The following is a 24,931-nucleotide window of genomic DNA, read 5'->3' on the forward strand; positions in this document are numbered from 1 at the left end:
AACTTAATACTTCTTTAATACAATAGCTGCGTTTGATTAGATTTTTTCCACCAGATTACGTCAGCAGTCTGCTTTTCTGTGCTTTTCACGTCAAGTTCGGCCGAGCTGGGAAACAAACAGAAAAGCAGATTTTTGAGCAGATGTGTATTCAGTGTCATGAGTGTGATCCACAGTGCTTTCGTGCGTCAGACCATTTGAGACTGGTTTCTCCATCCAGCGCTCAGCCCTTTATTATTTCTACCGATTCTTTACTCAAGCTCGTGAACTTGTGCAAATTACATGTCTCTATTTTGTATCTGTTCTTTTCCTTCTCAAACAAAAAAAGCTCCAAAAGCGAGAAAGGACATGCAGGGCATACATGAAGGTACTGAAGCAAAGCTTCTGCCCACTCTGCTTGCAGCTGCTGTCCCCTCTATTCCTGTACTACCGTACTGTATATGCCCTAGCCCAAGTTCAGCAGCATGCACCCTCTCCACTGTCGTGTACACCCTCCTCCCTGTGCTTCCTGCTTTTTTGAGTAATTGCTTCACACAAAAACGCAGTTGTATTCAAAGTGCTTCCTAAGTCAAAGAGAAGTCATCTCCGATTACTTAGGTGGCTTCTTTTTGTAACTGTGTACGTGTCTTCTGTTTTTTTCTCCTGTATGCATCGACAGCTATGGTGTATTTTGTCGTTTCTTCCGTTTGTCCCTGTTATTATTTTCTGTGTTTACTCAAGACTGCACGCCTACATGAATAACTACAACTCAAGCAGACATCCTCTTCTTACATCCCCCTCATTACTCATTTGATGAAGGATTTGCTGCTTTGTAGTGATGCATCAAAACCCTTTCTACGGATCATTTCCTGACCATTCACAGCCTGCGAAGGGAAAATCCACAAGGGCGCAGGTTTGAGGTCGTTAGAGTAATGCGTTTCATAAATTAAAGGTACAAATCTATAGCTCGAGCTGGTTAATAGGGTTAATGCAGGTCAAACGCGCTTTTTCTCCTTTCTTCCCCAAATGCTTTCACAGCGTTGGGTTCGCGCATCACAGTATTTGGGCTGTATATATACCCCCCCACCATCAGGGACATCGGTGTCCTCCACCTGCCACCAAAGTCACCCCCCTCAATCCATCTCTCCTTCGGGAGGGTGTTAAAATGGATCAAGCTAATTAGCCAGTCAACGGCCGCGCGCTCGTAAAGGAGGCAGGAAACTGGAAAAAAGCAAAAAGCACACACGTAGTCATATCGCCGCCGCCGCCGCGTCGCATCATCGTTTCGCTTTTTAAAGTCAAAACATTTCGATTTGACTTCCGAGAGGTTACGTCGATGTAAATGCAGAGAGAGAGGATCAGGGATTGTTGAGTCATCAGTATCTGACATCTGACGCAACTTCACATTAGCCCCCCCCCCCCGCCCTTTCCTCCAGCCGTCGCCAGCATTGATTACCTGATTAGACGCATTGATTTTATTATTTCCTGAAGAAAACTCTGCATCGCTTCTGCCCAATTTATCCTCCGTGTTTCCTGAGCTTGTAGATGGCAAAAAAGATGTAAAATAAACAAGGTTTGCGTTCACGGGACAAACAGTTTACAAACTGCACACTTTTGGTCGACTCTTCGAGCGCCTTTGCAGGGCGGCGTAATTACTGCTTCTACAGTAAAGTGTGTGAAGAAAAGGAAAGTTGCTGCCCGCTGAACTTTCCAATTAGAGAGCTTTAATTGAGATCAGCCACGGAGACTCTGGCTTTCACCAGGCCGTCTCTTAATATCCTGTTATCAGACAGACGTGATAGGCTCGGCACGCTGTGACCCAGAGCGTCGACGCAACATCCTTGAGAAAGAGCCCGAGCATCGCTGAAGCGCCTCGTCTCCTCCGCTCTTTTAGCAGATCTTCCTTCATTAACATCACATTAAAAACATTTTTATTGTTTTTATTTTGTTACTTTGAAATGTGTTGCAAGTATGTTTCCATCACATACACACCTGAAAAACAGACGTCCTTTCAGCTTCCTCACTCGTGTCCATTCCACTCCAACTCACATCAGCGTCTGCATGTCACAGCTCATCCACGGAAAACCTTGCTTGTTTCCAGACACTCAAGAATCTGTTTTCTGTGGATTTGTTTCGGTTATCTGCTTTAACGCAGGCCATCGTGGACACGGTGGATAACCTCCTGCGACCCGAGGCGCTCAAGTCCTGGCAGGACATGAACAGCACCGAGCAAACTCACGCAGCCACCATGTTACTGGATACTCTGGAGGAAGGGGCCTTCGTCCTCGCCGACAACCTCATGGAACCGGCTATCGTCAAAGTCCCGGCAGATAATATAAGTGAGTAAAGCCGAGTTTGCGGTAAGCAAATGACAAGCGTCCGTGATTGATGCGCGCCTCGGCTAATTTGATTGCGCTCAGTTCATTGAAAGAGTAACTCCTGTGATAGCGAAACAAGGCCGCCTCGTAAAAAAGGAGTTTGTTTTCATAATAAGGGTTTAAACCTCGGGGGAAGTGAAAAACAAGGCGTATTAGGTTTAACAAGTCGCTTACTGACAAAGTGATGAATATCAGACAATTAAATAGACTGGATTCTCTGATTGCGCACGCTTACTTTATAAATGTGTGCGTCTAGACCTTGTAACTCTATACACTAATGTGAACATTAGCCTGCTGTGCAGGCAGAAAAAAGGACATTGTTTATCCAAAGCTCCTCTTCCTTCGCTCATTTTCTTCAGCTGATCGTACGAGAGAGTCCTTTGGTTTCTCTCAGCTCCGCTTTATTCATATTAGTGGGAGCAGCACTGGGATGAAACAATCACTGTGTGAGTGACGCGCACTGTCACTAACATTTAGAGATGTTTAAACAGCTTGTGTAGAAATGTCAGGAAGAACTCGTCTTCCCTTCTGCTTTTTTTCTCTTTTGTCTCTTTGAAACGCTCTGAATTGACCGATTTTCTGTTTTTCTGTTGTTCTCTAACTCATCCCCTGCCTCTCTGCTCTTGGCAGTCCTGGAAGTGTATGTTCTCAGCACGGATGGCCAGGTCCAGGATTTCAAATTTCCACAGATCGGCAAAAGCGGCATCTCGATCCAGCTCTCAGCCAATACCGTTAAGCTCAACAGTCGGAATGGTGAGTTAAAAAAGCGAGAGGAGCTCGGTCACAGTTAACTCTGCGAACTCAGAGACAAACAAAAGTGATTCTTTAGCATAGGAGAAACTGTGAAATGGATTCATTTTCAAGAGACTGAGTGCAGTTTATCTGAAAAACTCCAAAGCTCTGCGATTTTAAACCTACAAATAAGACCATTTGTACAAGTTTTCAGCGAATATATCTCCCTTCTCTCATCATGCAGATAATTGCTTGAATAATTTAAATTCAGCTACATTAAAATAAACGGAGTCAGTTTTAGAGCTTTCCTGTCCTCTGGTCTTCTGCATATTTTGTCTTCACTTCTTTTACCCCCTATTGTTTTAATCGCGTCGCTCTTTCGCCCCGCAGGAGTTGCCAAACTGGTTTTCATGCTCTACAAAAACCTGAGCCAGTTCCTCAGCACGGAAAACGCCACCATCAAGATGGACAACGACGCCTACGCCCGCAACGTCTCGGTAGCCGTCAACTCGGACATCATCGCCGCCTCAATCAACAAAGAGTCCAGCCGCGTGTTCATTAACGACCCCGTGATTTTCACCCTGGAGCACATCGATGTAAGTCCGCCTGCAGGAACAAATGGACGGGCCATATTAAAAACACCAGGAGGGAAGATGTGCAATTTGAATTGTAAATGTCTGGCTAGGTCAGTCGGCAGTTTATTTAAGTCATTGAACATCAAATTAAAGGAGTCTTTAGAACCTAAGTGAATTCTTAATGAAAACTAATTCTTTAATCAACATTGGGATATAAATGATACCCATTTTCTTTTATAGTGAGGGAAATTAACTCCTAGATTAGCCCTACAATCTAGGATGAAATTACTGGAGCACCAATTATCTTTCGTCTTTTAAAGTTGTCACTAGAGTTCCCAGAGGGCCGCGCGTGACTCCATTCTTTATCAGAGAAATTGTGCAATTCCAAAGACGCGCCGTCAAACAATTACGCTTCTCTGTTATTAAGGCCTCGTAGACGCGACCATGCTTCGGTTGATTTGGCAAGCATGTGCCAAATGAGATACAACATATGAATTGCTTCATAAGAGCTGTGAAGTGAAAAATCCTCATCCATATCAGCGCAGAAAAATACTTTCTATGAGTGGGGGGTAAATGGCCTCTGTGTTCTACATGTGCTTCAATTTCAGGAAGTCAATTATTTGGACACTTAACCATATCTCTTGTTATCTGCAGATGGAGCACTACTTCAACTCCAATTGCTCCTTCTGGAATTACTCTGAGAGAAGCATGATGGGCTACTGGTCCACCCAAGGCTGCAAACTCCTGGACTCCAATAAAACACACACCACCTGCTCATGCAGCCATCTCACCAACTTCGCCATCCTCATGGCGCACCGCGAAACCTCAGTGAGTCCAGTCTTCTCTCGTGCCCACCCGTAGCATTGGAGCGTTTTCGATTAAATCAAGATCAAACCCATAACGTTTTAGTTTCTAGGCTTGAATATTAAAGCAGCTAAAGATTGCAGCTATCACGGTGCAGTTTAATGAGTCGATCTGTGCGCACTGGCTTGTTTTCGCCAGACTTTTTTCATCTTTCAGCTTGATTTGAGAGCATCTTCTGCTAATTTTACACCCAGAAGCAAACGATAATGAAATAACCACAATTATTGAAAGAGAAAGATTTTTTTAATCAATATCATCACCACGGGTGCCCGCAGATATGTCACGGGATAGTGACGTAGTCGAAAATATAAAATTGGTTACTCTGTGTCCTTTTGTTGCTCCTGATTGATCTCATTATGCTGGGATGTAAATGTAAGCAGTTATTCCTTCGTTGCTAACGTTATCTCCCTCTTTGTCGTTTCCCCCTTTCGCTTCAGGCCAGCAGTGAAGTGCACGAGCTGCTCCTGACCGTCATCACTCGCGTCGGCATCGTGGTGTCCCTCGTCTGCCTCATGATCAGCATCTTCACCTTCTGTTTCTTCCGGGGCCTGCAGAGCGATCGCAACACCATCCACAAGAACTTGTGCATTAATCTCTTCATTGCAGAGTTAATATTCCTAATTGGTATCGATATGACGGAACCCAGGGTAAGCCGGAATGATTTCACCCTATTGATTTGGTTTTGATTCATCCTCTCTCTCCTTATCGCCTCTCAGCCCTCGCACAAAAGACCCTTCCAGAGTAAAATGGATAAGACTTTAAGCATTGTTTGTTTCTAGCCTTCCCCACTTGTCCCTGACACGACACGAGTGGAACAACGCCATTAATATAGATTACTAAAGGGACATGTCTTCCGCTTGATGGGTCTTTTTCCCTCTTCGAAGCTGCAGCGACGATCGCTGAGCAACAGCAGCTTTTTTCACAGCTCCAACGAATTAAATCTCCTAACTCTAACCCCACAATACTAATGGCATTTAAATTTGTACTGTGCTGATGGAAAGCTAAACCTGTGCTTAGTCAGAGCCCATGTGGTGAATGAATATTCATTGTTTTTCTCTGCTGTTGAACGAGACGCCCTGAAACGACGAACGCCGTCTTTTCAGGCAGCTTCAATAAAAGATGGAGCACACGATGTGCAATTTTCACTAAAGAAACAGCGACAACAACAAAAGTCAGATGGAAACGACACGTGTCGTCTTGATGTCGAAAGATTATTTAATAAATTTCACTGTTTCTTGTTCTTTGATTGTCTGAATCTGTTGTTTTTCTGTCGTCTCAGATTGGCTGCGCCATCATCGCGGGGATCCTGCACTTCTTCTTCCTAGCCTCCTTCTCCTGGATGTGTCTTGAGGGAGTCCAGCTGTACCTCATGCTCGTGGAAGTCTTTGAGAGCGAATACTCGCGGAAAAAGTATTACTACGTGTCTGGTTACCTCTTCCCCGCCATCGTTGTCGGCGTCTCAGCAGCTATCGACTACAGGAGCTACGGGACCAAGAAAGCGTGAGCGCAGCTTCTTTTCTCTCTGAAAACATTCTTGGAAATGCAGAGCAGACATGCTGGATGCTGCACCGTGTGGCTTTACCTGCTGTGGCTGCGTGTGGCAGATTTCTGAAAAGAAATCCGCTCGTCATTTCTGCCAGCACCTCATGTGCATCCCTGGAGACTACACCAAAACATTTGAGCGCCTTTTGCCAGGGATGGGCAGCTGTTCAATTTTTTATGTCATTTGAAAGTGGCTGACAGACTCAACGCTGCGGTTTCAGGGGAGGCTGCAGCTACATTAATGCCTTTCTGTTCAAAGACCCTCCTGTGACCTCTTGTTTGTAAATGCTGTCTTAAAGAGGAGAGCGCAGTGCAGGGGGAAAAAGCCTTTTACGTAGATTAATGGCTATATCACAGCTAAGACGACGCCATTAAGAGGGGCTCGGTTTGCTTCTTCTCCTGTTGTGTCCAGCCGTCTTCCTGCTCGTTTCGTGAACGAGCTTTAAGTTAAACACTCCAACACGTTCTCACTCCCAAAGCGTAACATTTTACGCTAGGTGACAAATCGTCAACATATTACATTTTCGGCTACCCACCACGTTCCTGAATGACGACCTCGGAAAAAGGAGGAAATATGAGAACCATATGGACTCAATCTACACATGTTCGCTCTTTTTCTTCAAATCGCTTAGAAACACGCTATTTAACATCATTAAAGCCCTGGTTAAGTTCAGGAAAAAGGTTATGGTTAGGGCTAGGGATAGGGATGGGTATTGATAAGATTTTCACGATTCCGATTCCATTTTTGATTCTTTATCGATTCTTTTTAAATAAAAGGAGAACACTAAGGTCTAATAGCTTAGAACAAGATAGAAATTTAGGAGTAACATGGCCTTACAAACCCAACAGTGAGATCTTCAGAGATCCAGCCTACAGCTCTTCAATGGGGTGTCACAGGGTCCCCAGGGAAAAAATTGTAAATGTAAAATAATAAAATAAATATTCTTCTGTAGCAATAACAAAGTATAACATAAATTATTCTGTAGCAATTACACAAGAATATCCAGTAATGTCCCTGCCTACAATTAAACACATTCACTTACTGAAAATCATCTGCTGTGGCAAATGGTTCAAGCCTTTGACCACAAACTGAGTCACTGCTCGGTGACATTCGTCTATCCTGGCCTGAAAGGAGACGCTAACGGTAGACTGCAGCGAGAACTGCCAGCGAGCGCCAGCCAGACTCTGTCTGTCTCATCATGGACGCCTAAACAGTAATGGCAGGTTTTGTAATAAGGCAGATCGCGCTAACATAATCTGCACTGTTAGTTGATTATTTACCTGCCGCATTAACGGGAGAGGACGTGCAAACGTTACCGCTGCTGCTGGGTTGAGATTCACGAGTCAAATCACGACATTCATTTAAGGTCATCGTGTGTTTGTGAGCAAATGCTTTTGCATATTCGTAGTGTTTCCTCCCTTAAATGAAATATCTACTTTGCAAGTATTGCAAGTTGCCCTGTTGTCATCCGTTCTCGTAAAGTATAACCAAACTTTTGAGCGTTTGAGCCGCCATGTTTCCTGCCAGGTAAGCGACGCTCCGCAACGTGGTGACGTCATTCGGGGCGACTGGAATCGATAAGGGAATCGTTTGCAAAAATGTCAAACAATTCCAAGGAATTGAAACAGTGGGAACCGGTTCTCAACAAGAACCGGGTTTCGATACCCATCCCTAGCTAGGGATAAGGTTAGGTTTAGGGTTGGAATACAGGGCTGGAACGTCTATTACCGCGGGAGCGTCATTGCACTGGATTTCGGCCATAACCCGCCGCGTACCATAAGAACGCTGAAGGTCTCCTTTCGCGTTCCTCAGGAACGCCGTGGGACGTGACAAAACGTCGGCATGTTACGCCTCGGGAGTGAGAACGGGCTGCAACACTGATAATAAAATGCATCGGCCCAAGTAACCAAAATTATTTCTTTCCATTGTTAGCCACAGGAGCATGATGTCGTTGTTGTGTTTCCTGCCTGGAGCTGATCTGTGTGTTTCTCTGACACAGGTGCTGGCTAAGTGTGGATAATCACTTCATATGGAGTTTTATAGGACCTGTCACCTGTATCATCATGGTAAGCTGTTTTCTTTTCTTTGAATACTCATACTGACAGAGTGAGGAAGGGACCGAGAGGGTGAGATGAAAGAGATGCAGGAGGAAGATAAAGGGAGCAGGATGGTTGAACTGACGGGAAAAGTCAGCAGGATTTTTGCTCCGAGCCTTCCCGGTGATGACAGGTTAATTTTGCGCCACAGACAGATTACGCGGCGTCCGACGTTCCCCTCCGCCTGACAAGGATCAGCCTCGATAGCGTACTTTAACCTCACTTTTACACCATTTCAGGAAGTCTCATATCACAGATATTACCTGATGACCTTCAAAGTTATGCGATGAAGGGAAAAAATTATGTTAACAATTGTCTGAAATGGTCCGTTTTATGTTCACAGCTCTTTTGTATTTGTCTGCCTGCAAATAGCGGACGACTTTGTCAGGAAGAAGGAGAGCGAAAGCATCCCTTCTGTTTGGTCAGGGTCCGCCAAGGGTGAAGGACATATAGCATATAATATTGACATATGTCCCATTGAGGCATGCAATTATTTACTGGTCATGACATTATTATCTCTCGCTCCATCAGAGAGGCTCAGAAGAATAAGACCTTCGGGAGTCTTACTTCCCTGCGCAGGACAAAAAAAAGAAGAAATAGCAGGTGGTGTGCCTCACATATATCCTCTCAGCTTCCCACATCATGTATTGCTTTGCCCTCGTGCACACCGAGGGATAAGGAAGCTCTGCAGGCTCGTCTCGCTGCTGCGCAGGGAGGATGGGCGGTATTTGTTCGGTACTGTGTTCATTATCCAAGCTAATGGTTGGTACTGTATCTACAGATGCAGTGACCTCTGCTGAACATCAAGCTGACACTGAAAACATACTAGAGGAAAGGGTCGGCCGTGTCAAACTCCATCGAGTCCCTGCACGCTATTGGCAGACTGCTCCGAGTTTTCAAAGTAAAGATGCAGTAGCTGTACTGGCTGCAGAAAAAGGCAAATCTGCACACTGGATTGCATTTCACAGCTTTTTCACAAACAGGCGTGGGTTAGGAATGGAAGAAACGGTCACTGGAAAAGGGTCTGCGCTGGATTGAAATGGAGTAAATGCTGAAACGACTTTTTCTTGTTTTCCGTGATTTTCTCGTCTGTTTTCTTTCCTCCTCTCCGCCTCCCTGCTTCGAATGTGTGAGCTTATAATTGAGGAAAAGCTAACGTCGTATTAAAGCAAACATACATTTCTCCCTGTCTCAGCAAATGCTCTGTCAGCCACACCGGAATATGTTTCCTTCACTAAATTGGACCCTCATTGTTTTCCAATCGAGTGTTGCTCTCGTAATGATTTGCATGAAAAATATTTCTGCGGTGGAAACGATGATCGGGATCCCGGCGGCGATGACCGCAGAGATAGACTCGTGACCCTGTGAGGAGCTAATGTATTGTAGCGGAGCTAATATGTGACAGGAATGAGGTTTCGCTGCACCGGGCCTCGCACACCGCTCCTCTGATTCTGTGCAACAATTGACTCAAAAAGACAAAGTGCTGTGGAAAGGGGCGTCTCGGGGGAGCGTGCAGGAGCAAGGTTTGTCTGCACCATCCGTGACCCTGGTTTCTCTACAAATTGGCTTTGTCCTTGTCAATGAAAGACAGAGTTAGAAGGCGAAAAGGCACATGAACAGGAGAAAAGGAGAGAAAACAGTGCTGCTTTGGCTCATGTCTGGATCCCCACTTGTCACCCAGACCATGTTTGTGCCAAGTAACACCGGTTTTGACCTAGGGTGGTCATGTTTTGTTCTGTTTTTTCTCAGCCTTGTGCTTTTCCCCCTCATTTTTCCTGTTGTTTGTGCTGCCGGATGAAACGCTTCCCAAATACTGACTGAAAACAAAAGCTGAGAGAAGATTTAGATCCTTGTTCTTAGGCAGAGGTTGCCCTGCTTCTGGGCACAGGGGGTATTAGCTCCATGAAAGGAGGAACATGGAAGTAATGAGTGGTGGGGGGAGCCATTAGCATGCTTGAGATGACTTCGACACAAGGCCTTTTGGATCATGACACGTCGCGAGCAGTTCTTATCATCCGGACGGCTCCATCTGCACCTTTAATATTTTATCCCTGGCAGTTCACTTGGAGTTCAGTGTGTACACACACAGTCCGCTTCAGAAAAAGCTTTCTCCTCGGTCCCAGTGTGGCAAGGTGCTTCTGCATGGCTTGCAGTGATGATTCAGAGACAGAGTGAAGGATAGAGGCAAGACAGCTCCGCTCTAGCAAGAGGGATCCCCCGGGAAGGGCTGCGAAAGCATGTCGGTGGGGGTGGGAACATGTGCCATGCTGCTAGGTTACTTTAAAGTACTGTGTCCCTCTCCTCTGTCTCATTGGATCCATGTCACCACTCCAGGCTGTGTGAAAGGGTTTTTCAAAAGTCCTCGTCCTCGTGTCCCCCCACGCCCACACGCCCACACGCCTCCCCCACACCCACCGTCTGACTCATGCAGGCAGGAATAATGGCTGATAACGGTGAAACAAAACATAGTTTCGGTGCCGTCTGTGATATGAAAGGTTTGCATTTTTTCCCTCTTTCTCTCTCTCGCTCTTTTCTCTTTTTTGCAGTCGGGCTTATAGTGAGTGGCTCCATGAGTCGATTGCATGTGGAGGGGTGATGCATTGACCACAGGTAGTCTTTTGATAGCAGCGTGTGTGCAGCAGAACGCTGAGAAATCCTGTGCGACACTGAACGGCTGTGGTCTGAGTCCAGCTCACAAAGGTCCCTCGCATTGGCAGTGCGTCTCTCTCAGTGCTGCAGTGCTCTAAAGACGGCGTGCTAACACCAAAACGCACTGTTTGGTTTTCGTCCCTACAAATGTTTTACTTGCATGGAGCTTTTTTTTGTGACGCCGCGCACACATAAATTTCTGGTGTTTGATCCTCTTATTTGCTCTATTGGAGACTCACATCTCAATTTCCCTTCGTAAGATATTCCTCGACATTATTTATACATGCCCGGCTTTCGGCACAAATGCACTTGGGTTTGTCTGAGTGAGTACATGCACATGCTGTGTCAGGTGCTAGTTTGCTGCAGAACAAATGTTTTTGAGGTAAATTATTTGGACGGGCTCCTCGCTGGAACTTGCAGCCTTTGTGTCTCTAAATCACAGTATTGATTTTTTTTTAAAGGTAGCAAATAAATGTGCTCAGAAACACAGCACATAGTATCCCTGTCTCAACCTGATATGTGCCACTGGTTCTCTAAAGATTTAATACATTAAAACAAGCAAGCAACAGCCTCCGCACGTCTCCCCTTCCTCCTCTCTCTCTTCATCTGGCCACAAACAGGAATCGAACAAATACACCGCGCTCCCTCAAGCCTTCTGTAGCTGCTTATACCTTATAATATTTCACTATGTGCATAAAATGATATGCAGTTGTTTTGTACACCAAGAGGCTCTCGTTTCTTCTGCTACTTTTCATTCCCTTCTGACATTCCCAGAATGGTGCTGTGTGGCTCTTTTCTTTTTTTCCCTTACAGTGATGGATTTTAATGCATTTCCATGCTCTTATTGATATAGAATGACACTAAATTTGGCGCCAGTCGGCCCCGTCTGAGACTAGCTGGAACGATAGATGTTTATTGGATTAGTCTGTGGACATGCAGAGTTGAAGGCTCTCCTCTTTTAATACTTATGGGCAAATTAACAGTTTTTTTCTGTGCGTGCTGAATCTTCAGTCGTACATCTTCATGTATTAACACTGCCATTACTCTGTTTTGACAGCTCAATCTCATCTTCCTGGTGATCACAATGTACAAAATGGTGAAGCACTCCACCACCCTGAAACCAGACTCTAGCCGACTGGAGAATATAAAGTAAGTGAAGCGTCATCGCATGCAGGACGCCCGCACACTCCTCCCACTTATGAGCAATCTAACACCGGTGCTGTTCTGCCACTTCCCCCGGAACAACCACGAAGCCTCTTTTAGTGTTAACTTGTTGTTTTTTCTCCACCTCATGAATTCTTTTTATTATTTATTTATTTTAGGCCCAATTTAAGACTTTAATATGTTCACTGAAATTTTTTTGCATCACCATGTTGTGTATAATCTGTGATGATGACTGCACATATTCTGTGACTCATATTTTCATGCTTTGGTGTTTTACTGCAAACCTGTAGCCACAGAGCTGCTCTGACGCGCATCACTGTAAGGATGCTGCGTAACCGCTCAGCGCCGGCGCTGGCAGGGCGGGGCGCAGCCGAGCAGCTAGCATGTGTGTTTGAGGCTGGAAAATGTCAAAGCTTTTTCATATTTATATAAATATATATATATAGAGAGAGAGAGAGATGGCAGCTTCTAATCCTAAAAAGGAAAAAAATCTGCCACCATCTCAACACCGCCACACTCAGCCTTCCCTCTTGTAGCCGCTGCTGAGTCACCGCAGCGTGCAGCTCAGTGTTTTCCAAAGCACTAATTACAGCTGCTGTTGTTTTTGCACATTGTATGAAGAAAACTGATATAAATATATATTTGTTGCTGTTTCCTCCTTGTTGGTTACAGTCCTGCAGCCTCATGCCATTTTGCATTGTTTACATTATATTAGTTTGTTTCAACCTCCACCACGCTGTGCGGCAGCGGCGCTCGCTGCTTTCTTTTCTCCCCCCGTCCAGTGTTTGTTATTCTTCATCTTTGCTTAATGAATGCGTGCAACAACACAGCTCTGTGGTAAAACCGCAATCAGAGAGAACAGTCACAAAAACGCCTCACTTAGTATTCCAGGTCCGTTTGAGATGGACTCCTCCCTGTTTAAGGAAGCAGAAAGCTTTCACTGAACTTCAGATTGTTGCGCGTTTTGATCTCGGATGTTAGAAACGATTCCTTTTAAGCTCGTTTGCACTGAAACGCACTGTACCGTTTCCTCTGTGATCGTTTGTTTCCTGTTGTCGCTGTTTTTCGTGCCAAAGTTTGACGTTGAAGTCAGACGACGGTCGCTGCATGTGAAGCCAAAGTTAACGCACACCCTCTCCTTTCTTTTTCTTCTGTCATTCCTCTCTCCTGTCTCTGTTCTGCAATCCACACCAGTAATTATCGCGTTTGTGACGGCTACTATAATACAGATTTGCCTGGGTAAGCTTCTACTACGCACCTCAGATAATTTTACCCACACGACACCACCCACGAGCAAAGCAGCATAAATGCATATTCAGCTACAGACAGCGAATGTTCTTCATGTAATTGAATCATCAACAGCAAAATATACACGTCTCAGTTCTTGTTAGATCCTTGATTTCATTGCCTCCCGTGATTTCCCCTGAATCAAAGTTGACGATATCTCACTCAAATGCCGACTAACCCAAGCTGTTATGCGCTCTAATCTAATTGTGTTTCTCTCTTCCTGCCTATCATGCTCTCTAGCTATGAAGATAATAAACGGTTTATCAAGTAAGAACATTACTGCCCAGAAGTCGTCTCAGCTTCTAGTTTATTCTCTCTATCCCACGTTATTCCTTTTTGTTCCTCTTTCGATCATTTCCTTCCACAAACTGCAGCTTCTAAGCTTCTCATCCACTGTCTTTGTGACCGGTCACCACGTCCATCATTGTTGTCGTTGCTGTTGTGTGTTTGATCATCGAACCGTGACCGCCGCTGGTGTGCGAAGGCTCCGCAGGACCTTCGCACACGAAGCAGGGCGTTTTCCTTGAACTCTTTCCACGTCTGCGTAGCTTCTGATAGCGCACTCAGTAGATGAATATGATAGTGTTTGTTGCTTTTGTTGAGTTATTTTTAAACATGTCGTGCTGTCGTGTTATAGCGGTTGGTGTGTTTTAATAAATAGAGAGGTTTAAGGAGAAAAGCGGGTCAAGCTTTTGCTTGTTTCTTGTCTGAGGATGGAGGGGTGGGGGCAGCGGGGAAGTGTGTGTGTTTTCTTTTTCATTTTATTTCATTTTCCTCCCACCTGGTTTTCAGCCTTTTCTACATATTTCATAGTGGAACCGGGTGATTAATATTCCCGTCGCTGAACCTCCCTCATGCTGGATTCGTCCTGTCTCGTTTGTCCCTCAGATCCTGGGTCATGGGTGCTTTTGCTCTGCTGTGTCTGCTCGGTCTCACCTGGTCTTTCGGGCTCTTCTTCATCAGCGAGGCCTCGATTGTCATGGCGTACCTCTTCACCATATTCAACACCTTCCAAGGAATGTTTATCTTCATTTTCCACTGCCTTCTCCAGAAAAAAGTAAGTTCTCACTCTGCCTGCGTACGGTTTTTCTCTGTCGAGGTGAAAAGCAGAAGCTTTTGAGCAGTCGAGGCCGAACCTTCAGCTGAATTCACCGATGCTGATATAAAGAACAAACACCTCATTCTGCTTCTCGCCCAAGTCATATGTAAAGTCAACATTGTGTTTAAACACTCGGCTGTTTGCCTGCGTAGGTGCGCAAAGAGTACAGCAAGTGCTTCCGCCACACGTACTGCTGCGGAGGGCTGCCGACGGAGAGCTCGCACGGTTCTGCGAAGACCTCCACCACACGGACCAGCGCACGCTACTCCTCTGGCACACAGGTACGCCGCCACCTTTGCACAGTGAGAGTCTCGCCACGGGCCAGGATAAGATGAGAGCGCGGCGTATCGTGGACTCATCGTGCAGCTCTGTTACGTTGTTAATAACCCCACTGTTTAAACCAGCGGTCCCCAACCCCCGGGCCTCGGACCAGTACCGGTCTGTGAGTCGTTTGGTACCGGGCCGCGAGAGTTGAGGCTCAGGTGTGAAATGTATAGTTTTCAGGGTTTTTATCAGTTTTCAGTGTTATTTTGTTATCGTTTTTATCGTTAACTCGGTTTTCCTGGGTCTTTTCACGTGTGTTATGAATAAATCTTCTTTTTTTTCGGTACTGGTACTAGTTTTATTTTGTTGTATTTATCCACGACACCTTAAAGGCCGGTCTGTGAAAATATTGTCGGGCATAAACCGGTCCGTGGCACAAAAAAGGTCGGGGACCGCTGGTTTAAACGACTCCTCAGGAAAACATAGTTTTCAGGGTTTTTATCGGTTTTCAGTGTTATTTTGTTATCGTTTTTATCGTTTACTCAGTTTTCCTGGGTCTTTTCACGTGTGTTATAAATAAATCTTCTTTTTTTTGGTACCAGTACTAGTTTTATTTTGTTGTATTTATCCGCGACACCTTAAAGGCCGGTCCGTGAAAATATTGAACCGGTCCGTGGTGCAAAAAAGGTTGGAGACCGCTGGTTTAAACGACTCCTCAGGAAAACGTATTTTTACTGCGAGCACAGAAAAAAAGATTCTGCATCTGAACCTCAGAGGAAGACAAGAAGACACAAACATTATCCCACTTTTTTACAAGCAGCATCTGCTGTACTGCATGTACCTTTCTTCTGTTCTGGCCCCTTTAGCTCTTGCTTTTATCCTTTTTCACTAACGCCATGTGCATGGGGAGGAAATAAGCATTGCACTGTTTAAAGAGCATTGCAGGCACTTTTTACTACAGGGAGAGCCAAAATTACAAAGAAGAAAACAACAACTTTGTCCTCACCTTTTCCGGTTCTTATTAAAGGCTAATAGACCTTAGCAGACAATACTTCCAGATGTAACTTATAGAGAAGCATCCCCGTCTCAGCCTCCAGCCTATTGTAAAGAGTCATAACTGGAGCTGAAGTTGTTCAGAAGTTGACTTACATAAAATTAGTTTTTGAAAACTCATACAGAGGGATTGAGCGGTTCCTACTGCCCTTGCCTCGCTGCACATTAGCAGGTTTGTTTTATAGTCTGCAGCACGTCGAGGGAAATCGAATGAAAGTTGATCTGAAAGGTGAACGGGCTTGTTTAAAGTCCTAATGACTGTCCCTTGTTGACCTGACAGAGTCGTATCAGGAGAATGTGGAATGACACCGTAAGAAAGCAATCCGAGTCCTCCTTTATCTCAGGTGACATCAACAGCACCTCCACCCTTAACCAAGGTCAGTTCACACCTCATTTCTCTGCACATGCACACCTATGCACACATTTCATCATCCAGCTAAAAATACCTCCGTCAGGTTCCAATGATCTCACCGACACCGTCTAGGGTCCTCCTCTGGTAATCGTAATAAACGATTCAGCTTGAAAAGACAGAGCAGTGCGGTTAAAAAAAAAAGATTTAGGTCTTTAGTGTGGTCTCCCTGTTCTGCCAGCAAAGGATTACAAAAATCCATCCTCAAATACTCTGAGCCGTCATTCTGGCCGGTCGTGTCAGTCTTAAATTGGGGCAAGGCTGGAAGAACTTTTTTTAATTTAAGTGCTCCAAAGTTTATACCAAAGCTCAGGGGAAACAGACACAACTTAAAAGGCGGGGAAGGGGTGGGGTGCAAAGTTTTATTTTTGGAAAATCTTAACATTGCTTTAAAAAGGCGGTTTGTAGCCTGGCATGTAAGGTGACCTCTCTTACTCTACAGTGGGAAGGAGAGGGAGAAAAAACTGCCATTTATTATTTAGCTTGAGCACAAATATGATGATGAGAAGATGATGTTCAACTCTGGCTGACCTGGAGTGCTTAGTGTGCTGTTAGGCTTTCTGCTGCTCTCTGAAATGGCTTTCCAAGCATGCGAAGGGAAAGAGGGTTTACACCGAGGTAACTCCCCTCCCCTCCTCTTGACTCCTGTCTCTGCTTCTCTGTGCCGTCACTTTTTTTAAAATTTTGCTGTCACTTGTCACAAATTACAACATTACACCTACAGCTTTAAAACACATTTTGGCTTGCTGATACATCAGCATCAAAATAGTCTTTTTTGGGGGGGCCATCAGTTTAATTTCCCGGAGATGTTAATGTAAAGGTTGGATATTGATCACTCTGGGGTGTAGCTGCCTCGTTACCCTGGAGAGACAGTGCACTGAAGGATGGCTCTATCTCCTAGAAGCACTTCCCTGTCATTAAAAACATCCCTGGAGACTTCTCAACATGACAGATGGCATTTAACACAGGTGATAAATGGCAGCCGAAATACCTCAGATCCTTAAAACACACTGCAAGCTGAGGGGGGGGAAATGGAAAGAAGATGAGCTTTTGGAAGAAAGTGGCAAAAAATTAAGACTCAATAATAACTTTGACTTGGACGTGTTCGTCTTGGTCTCTTGGGAGCATTTATGTTTGGACCTGGTCCAACAGCGAAACCTCTGCACAATAACAGGGAGCTGTTTTTGGGAGGAAAATAATACTAATAACCGAGCTTGACTTAAAAAATGCGAGAAGTGTGAAAAATTGCAGTAATGAGTACAGCTGTTTCAAATGTTAGTTGTTAAATAAATGGGTTATAATGAACTAAATAACAGCACAAAGTGGAATATTTTTGCATTTGCCCCGGTTGCTCCTTACGGAGCCCCGCAGGGGACATGGGAGAAAAAAAAATTAAGACGGACTTTTGCGAGATCTCGCAAAACTAACTCGGGATCTCGCAAAACTTTTGCAAAAAGTTCTCGCAAAGTTCTCGCAAAACTTTTGCGAGATCTCGCAAAAGTTTTAGCTGCATTCTTCCCATTAGCTCGAAGCTAACGGGAGGTCTCGACAACCACCACAGCCGGGAGGAACACCGCTTTCTCGGCACATCGTGCCTCGACCGCCCGGTCGGCTTCAAGCCAGCGTCCGAAGAATGCGGCTAAAACGTTTGCGAGATCTCGCAAAAGTTTTGCGAGATCCCGAGTTTGTTTTGCGAGATCTCGCAAAAGTCCGTCTTAATTTTTTTTTCTCTCATGTCCCCTGCGGGGCTCCGTAGCTCCTCAAACTTTTCTCTGTGCGACTACGTTTCAGATTTCGCGTAAAAAGCAAAGTGACACCACACGCCTGTCTCCTGCTGCTAATCTCCTTGATCTCTTTTTCTCGACGCTCCTCTTCTGTCCCGCTGCTCCAGGAATGACCGGGAACTATCTACTAACAAATCCTCTCCTGCGACCACAAGGCACTAACAACCCTTATAACACCTTACTGGCTGAGACAGTCGTATGTAACACTCCCACAGCTCCAGTGTTTAATTCACCAGGTGTGCTTACTTGATACTTTCACCTGCATTCTGCCTGTTCTTCTGTCTTTACCTGCTCTCTCTCCCTCTTTTGTATCTCACTTCAGTGTACAGCACGCTAAAAGAAAAGCCAGGATGTTCGGCAGTATCACCTTTCCTTCTGAATCACTGTCTCCCAAATGCTTGACACACCACATAGTGAGAGAATGTGTGTGTGTCTGTGTGAAAATGCACACGTTTTCATGCACGCCAGAGATTTTTGTGGTTCGCCTCAATAGAGTCTCATATGTGTTCTCGTATTTCTAATATCCACACTCTGCATGGGACGTGATGATTAAGATGGGAAAGAGATACTACACGTTCTGCCTTAAAATAATGCAAACTGTGCAGCCGCAGTATAAACTGCATGATTATTATGATGAATTGAACAGGTCGTTTGTTAGTTTTGGTTTGCTTCAGAGGGAATTTTCCCCTTCAAAACACATTAAACTGCAAGAAAAATCATGCAGTAGCTGCATACACATGCATACCACACTGTAAAGACTGTGCTGTGATTATTTTTATATATATCTATATATGTATTTTATTTTGAAACTGAAATGGCCTCCTTTGTCATGTTTTGTGCTTTTCCCTTGTGCTTCCTTCTAGTGACCTACAGAGAGACAAGTATGGGAGTAAAACTTAACTTTGCCTATCAAATGTAAATTTTTTTCAGCATGCTTATTAAAAAAAACCCGACAAAACCCCGGCACAATCACTGGTTCACTTTAGGCCATTAACACACACTCAGTGAGCAAGCGGTTCACAAAATTATCCACCCAAATTTGAAAGACAATAAAAGATCAAATCTTCTTCCAGAGCTTCTAAATGCTTCTTACTCTGCTATCGTCTCTTTTGCTTAATTTGAGATTTAACCAAAACAACATGTGTTGCTTTTTTTCTCCCCGTCAGAACAGCTTTTGTCACAAAGGTTTCTTTTTTCTTTTCTTTCTACCTTTTGTTCACGTCTTTTCTTTTCTCTCCAGTTGTTTGTCCTTGTGTGGCATACAGCAGTTTCAGTGTCCAGTAGTGTCCCCGCACTGTTTTTCCCGTCTGGACGCTAAATTGCTGTCTAGCGGGCATAAACACATGGATGTCATGGCTGCAGCTGCTCAGCTTTAGTTTTCGTTCTTCATACTTTTTTTGAAATTTCCACAGAATCTCTGTAAAATCTTTAGTCACAATCGGTCGACAGTGACATAATGAATTGCCATGGACACTGAATTAATGTTACAATTAAAGTGGTAGCAGATCTCCTTTCTCAGTCGTGGTATTACAAATACATTTTTCTGCTGCTTTCCATGACCTCCATGCTTTGAGAAATTCCTAACATGACTGAGTCTGACCTCAGCAGCAGCTGTTTTTTTTCTTGAGCTGTTCTGCTGGTGACCGGGGTCTCACTGGGAACTGTTACTGTGACGGATGCCAAGTGCCGAGCTGCGGGCAGGCTTTGACCTTTGCCAGCTTTGGGTACACAAGCTGCCAACTAATGGACAGCAAGTGTACCGACACAAACTCAACTTAAAAAAAAAAAAAAAAACGACAACAAAGCTGCTGGCAGTTAGCTCGGAGAACGAAAAGCTAGCCGATGCTTAATGATTTCATTTGCTGAACCCTTGCTCTTGCTAAGTTGCAGTTAAGACCGTTACATTTTGTTGTTCTTTTGAGTGATTCTTCATGTTACAATAAATCATTTTACTTTCTTTTGTACATCAGCTGCTCTTAGACCAGATAGCCTGAGCAGACAGACATGATGTGAGTTGTCTAAAGTGAGTCCTTTCACCTGCTGTGTGTGGTGATGGTGGAGTGCTGCTTGTGGGCTCCCCTTGTAGTGGGAACAAAGATGGCTGTCCCATGACCACTTTCCCTTTTCTGTCTTATGTCATCTTTTGCCATCTCTGTCCTTTTCTTTAGTTCAGCACATCCAACCTATTAGTTGCTAGAAAACCTCTAAGTGTCGTAGCTTGCCCGTCTGTGGCTTCATACATGTGGACATCCACTTTTTGCCCGGTGTGTTGTGATGGTGATTACTGTCTGTTTCTTAATGTTGTTTGGGATCTTTTTCACATTCGTGGCAGAACTAAGCGCACAAACCCCTTCCTGTTTGTTCTTAAAGCAGCTTTTTAAAATGGAAAAATGTGAGAAAGTAAAATGATTTCTCAACGCGAGTGATGCATGCCTGCGTATGCTGAGGATTGTGCCTAACTAACAGATTTACGGCATGGCTTTATTTGACCTCCATGTGAAACTGCATCCTAAACAGCATTAACGCTCTGTTTTATCCCCCCTGCTGTTATTGCTGTTTGACTAATGTCAAATCCCCTCTATTTGCCTTTCTTTCCAGGGCACTCACTGAACAATGCGGTGAGGGACACAAGTGCAATGGATACTCTACCGCTAAATGGTAACTTTAATAATAGCTACTCGCTCCGTAACGGGGACTTTGGCGACAGTGTGCAGGTAGTAGACTGCGGCCTGAGTCTGGACGATGCTGCCTTTGAGAAAATGATAATCTCCGAGCTAGTACACAACAACCTGCGTGCCTGTAATAAAAGCCACCAACAGCAACAGCAGCAGCACCACAGTTTACATCATCCACCCCACCACCAGCAGCCACCGCAGTACCACCATCACCACCACACGGAGCGGGCTCCGCCCAAGGTGACGGTGGTAGGTGGAAACAGCAGCGAAGACGACGCTATTGTGGCCGACGCTTCGTCTCTGGTCCACGTGGGTGACGCGGTGGGCCTCGAGCTGCGCCAGGAGCTGGAGGCACCCCTCATCCCCCAGCGGACTCACTCGCTTCTGTATGCACCCCAGAAGAAGGTGAGGACCGATGGGGGAGTCGATACGTTTGTCAGCGAGCTGACACCCACCAATCCCGATGATAGTCTGCAGTCCCCAAACAGAGACTCCCTGTACACTAGTATGCCTAATCTGAAAGACTCTCCGTACCCCGAGAGCAGCCCTGACGTTGTGGAGGACCTGTCCCCCTCCAAGAGGAGCGAGAATGAGGACGTTTACTACAAGAGTATGCCTAACTTGGGGGGTGGCCAGCAGCTCCAAGCCTATTACCAGATAGGCCGAGGGAGCAGTGATGGTTACATTATTCCCATTACTAAAGAGGACAGCATCCCTGAAGGCGACGTACGAGAAGGACAGATGCAGTTAGTGACAAGCCTTTAAATGTATTTAAATCATCCCCAGACCGCTCCCAGCCTTCCTGCAGCCCTGAACTCTTGGAGGACATTATAAAAGGGAAGGGAGGCATTTTTCTTTGTTGTTTTTTTTAAATGGGCTTTTTTTGTTTGTTTGTTTGGGGTTTGTTTGCTTTTTTGAAGAGAGCTTAAAAGCCCCGCCATTTACACTTAGCCATTTGCAAACCTACATCTCCATCGCCATCTTCTTGTCATGCCACCCTTCCTAACGTCCCTGCAGACCAATAGACTTGGAGCACAGCGATGGCAGTGCAGAGTTTTAATGAGACTGTACATAAAATGCAGAGTTAAATTTCAATTTTAAGAGACAAGCCAACTATGTATTTAAATGTGCTGCTGCTGTTGATTAATTGAGAAAATTTTAAGGTACGAAAATTTTAAAAAAATGTAAAAAAAAAAAAAATGTAAAAAAAAAGGAAAAAAGAGAGAGCGAGAAAGAATCAATACTGGCTACATCCAATCAGCAACCTCCCAGTCAAAAGGCTGTACATACACTCCCCAACAACCTAGCTGAAGCCTGTTTTTTTCTTTTGTGTTATTTTTTGTTTCAATATTGTATACAGAACAGTACCCCGGACCAGGACATGGACACGTTTGCAAAATGTTCCTGATCAAACTGTTAGCAAAGGAATATAAGGTCCTGATCACCATCAAGTTTGGATTGTATAACCACTAGCAATCAAGCCCCTGGCCTTATATTTTCTCAACTGTAACTTGAACTGTTGTCAAGGAAAAATGGCTAAAATATATATTTTGTTGTATTGCTAGTGTAAAACAAAAAAATTCAATGGGAAACCATAAATATGAAGAAACCTTATAATTGCAAAATCTAACGTTTGAGAGACTATTGTGTAGAAGTTGCACATATGTTATACAGTGTGTTTATGGTTCCAACACTTCATTCATGGTAGTGCGTTTGAACGTTAAGGCTTATAAAAGGAGAGATCGAGTCAACCAATTACAAAGATGCATTATCACCTTTTCCATTTGTGAACAGTGTTTTTTTCTCCCATCGATATCGCCCATGTTTAAATATGTTTATTTGACTTCGCCATTTACTTTGGTAGAATGGGAATGCAAAAACCCCCAGTTAAGGTGACTTATGCATTGCACAGTTTTTTTGTGTAATTCTGGCAGATATAGATCTTTTTAAGTAACGGCAGAGTGGCGGGCAAGCGCAAATGAAACGAGCGACTTTGAACAATAAAGTTCCTATCATAAATGTAGTTCTTCCGCTTGGGTTTGGATATTTTATTTATTAAAATCTTTCCAAAAAAAAAAAAAGAATAAATAAATGGGAAATGTGTGAATATTTTCCAGCACTGGTATACATGCTGTACTGTAGCTCATGTTTTTTATGTAAACATGTTACCAAGGGGCTCTTCACTTAAGACTGATGTAAAGTTCAACACTTGTTTAACAAATAAAATAAATGTGAGATTTTTTGTCAAATGCCAGTTGCTTTTTAATGGTTTGTGGTTTTGGTACTATTTGAGAAAAAAAAGCTTTTATTATTTTGCTATGGACAAAATACACTTTTGACTCAGGTTACAAGTTAAGTCCCGAGCACCTTGACAGGTAAATTAGCGAATTTATTTTCTAGAGCGTTTATTTGCTTTCTTTTCCTGCTATTTCTTTGCTAACTGCAGCGTTTAGAGAGCGCGTGTGTGTTATAGAGAAGCCAAATCTTTCCATGTGATTCAAAGATGAGAAACTCAGGTAGGAAAACTGCATTGTAAATGTTCCTCTGTGTGGTTGTGACACTAATAAAGGCTAAAAAAAAAGAAAACACACAAAAAACCCGACACTGGTTCAAAGCATTGTCCACTAAGTATATTTTTAAATGAGCACTAGACTGAGCGCCATTAAAGGGTCTGGCAGTACAGAAGTCTTGTAGTAAGATTTTGGCTTAAAATGCCGTGTGGGAGTGGAAATGTGTCCACAGACCTAACAAGGGGTCAATGTAACACTTGGCTCCGGCTGTAGAAATATATTATACATAACGTGTCCAGCTATGACACATATTTGCTCTAATTAATGTCTGCTTCTGCTGGAGCCCACAGTCAGTTCTTGGGTGGTTTATGCCTCAGGTAGTGCTAATTTCTGAAGCATTTTAATATAACACCAGTTGAGGCAGAGTGACAGCTCTCAGCGGGGCTGCTGGAAATTGCACTGTTTACCATTTGGCATTGAAGGAAATGACTCAGAACTTAGCAAAAATGCACTTTATGTCAGTGCACATAAGGCTGTGTGGGCTGTGTGTTGTTTTGACTTTTTCAACAATTATGTGACATTTTGTGCAATTATCTGAGGCTTCAAATTGTCATGGAAGAATTATGTTCCTTTTTTGTGATCTCTTGTACAGACCCCTTGAATGTCAGTTTGGAATCAAGTGTTGTGGTGATTGTTGACTGTTGAAATGGCAGGCGTAATGACATGCATAATAATGAGAAAAAAAGCATATTGATTTCCTGCGTTGTAAAACATGCGGCGCCATTTTATCTGTGTTTAACATCCCTTAACGTTTGATCGCATACACGTAATTTGAAAGCATAAAATTAGTCTTAAGAATGACAAATATAAATATTATAATGAATTGATAGTATTTTTTGACAGCGGAATGACAAAATATGTCCTGTAAAAGTCAAAAGTAATGCTAAACTGACAGTGCGTATTAAAAAGAAGTGGCTAGCCCACACTTACAGAGGGAAAATATGCCTTTTTGAGTGCAGAACAATGTGTTAAACCTCAAAACTACCACCACAGTTAACACTGAAAGCAATGCTCCACTGTCAGACCTGCAGGTTTGTCTCTGCTCGTTGTTTTTGTCAGGATAAATCTCACTCAGAAGCACCATTCACCCGATTTATCTGTTTACCTGAAACAAAAACAACTCTCCAGTGCAAGATTATGTACAAATTGTAAAATAAAGTTCATTTTAACAGCAGAAGCTCACGTTTCAGTGGTGTCAGTAGTCAGGTCTTCATAAAATACAGGCAAACAAATATTTGCCAACCCTTTCCTCACCCCTCTCTCTAACCGCAGTTTGTTTATCCCGACACGGTGACCTTCGACGTGGATAAACTTAGTGTGTAAGCAGGTTTATTTTCATTATTGAGGACAGGGAAATATGATCTCACACGGACTGTTTGTCTCTGATAGAGAATGTGGACTATACAGCCTCTAGCTTTGCGTGTGGCCTTCTCACCATTCAAGATCTTCTCTAATTCCCTGCCTTTTGCTGAGGGAGAGACTCGCCCTTTGTCAAACATTGATTCAGAAGTAGGCCAGGAGCCGAGGGGCTGGGAGCTCGGTTCCTCCCACGGAGGAACAAGTCAGCCTCTGGAAACAGAAGTAGAGAATACTGTCAGCAGAATCAGAGTGAAACTATTTAAGACGAATGGGTTATTGACTGAAAGAAGCATGTGAGTCATATCTGACCAAACGTAGCTGTGACTGATTGTCAAGTCTGAGATCATTTTCAGGATCTAAGGATTTCTGTAGGATATGATGAAATTGCATGAAAGACATTTTCCTGTCGATGAAAAGATTTAATGTGCGTTTCCAGAGTGCGCTGAACGTCTCC

General features: G+C 44.0%; 1 protein-coding gene across 15 annotated transcripts in view; it reads left to right on the forward strand.

Moving 5' to 3' along the window:
• Positions 1–24,295, forward strand: part of adgrl2a (adhesion G protein-coupled receptor L2a) — a 102,759-nt gene extending 78,464 nt beyond the window's left edge. For 3 of the 15 annotated variants that reach the window (XM_087852808.1, XM_087852814.1, XM_087852809.1), the window contains 15 exons: positions 326–364; positions 2,132–2,315; positions 2,985–3,107; positions 3,477–3,682; positions 4,316–4,489; positions 4,963–5,172; positions 5,805–6,025; positions 8,068–8,134; positions 11,871–11,962; positions 14,153–14,321; positions 14,516–14,644; positions 15,961–16,057; positions 17,981–18,109; positions 18,737–18,754; positions 20,472–24,295. In XM_087852808.1, the coding sequence (XP_087708934.1) occupies positions 326–364; positions 2,132–2,315; positions 2,985–3,107; positions 3,477–3,682; positions 4,316–4,489; positions 4,963–5,172; positions 5,805–6,025; positions 8,068–8,134; positions 11,871–11,962; positions 14,153–14,321; positions 14,516–14,644; positions 15,961–16,057; positions 17,981–18,109; positions 18,737–18,754; positions 20,472–21,313 (2,700 nt within the window). In that variant the 3' untranslated portion in view covers positions 21,314–24,295. Of the gene's footprint in view, positions 1–325; positions 365–2,131; positions 2,316–2,984; positions 3,108–3,476; positions 3,683–4,315; positions 4,490–4,962; positions 5,173–5,804; positions 6,026–8,067; positions 8,135–11,870; positions 11,963–14,152; positions 14,322–14,515; positions 14,645–15,960; positions 16,058–17,980; positions 18,110–18,736; positions 18,755–19,843; positions 19,897–20,471 lie in introns of all 15 variants that reach the window. The other 12 variants (XM_087852810.1, XM_087852822.1, XM_087852817.1 and 9 more) reach the window with 10 other exon arrangements.
• Positions 24,296–24,931: the final 636 nt, after the last annotated feature.

This window comes from Neolamprologus brichardi, chromosome 15 (assembly GCF_056152115.1).
Source record: "Neolamprologus brichardi isolate AB-2024 chromosome 15, ASM5615211v1, whole genome shotgun sequence".
In the NCBI taxonomy this organism is placed as follows: Eukaryota; Metazoa; Chordata; class Actinopteri; order Cichliformes; family Cichlidae; genus Neolamprologus; species Neolamprologus brichardi.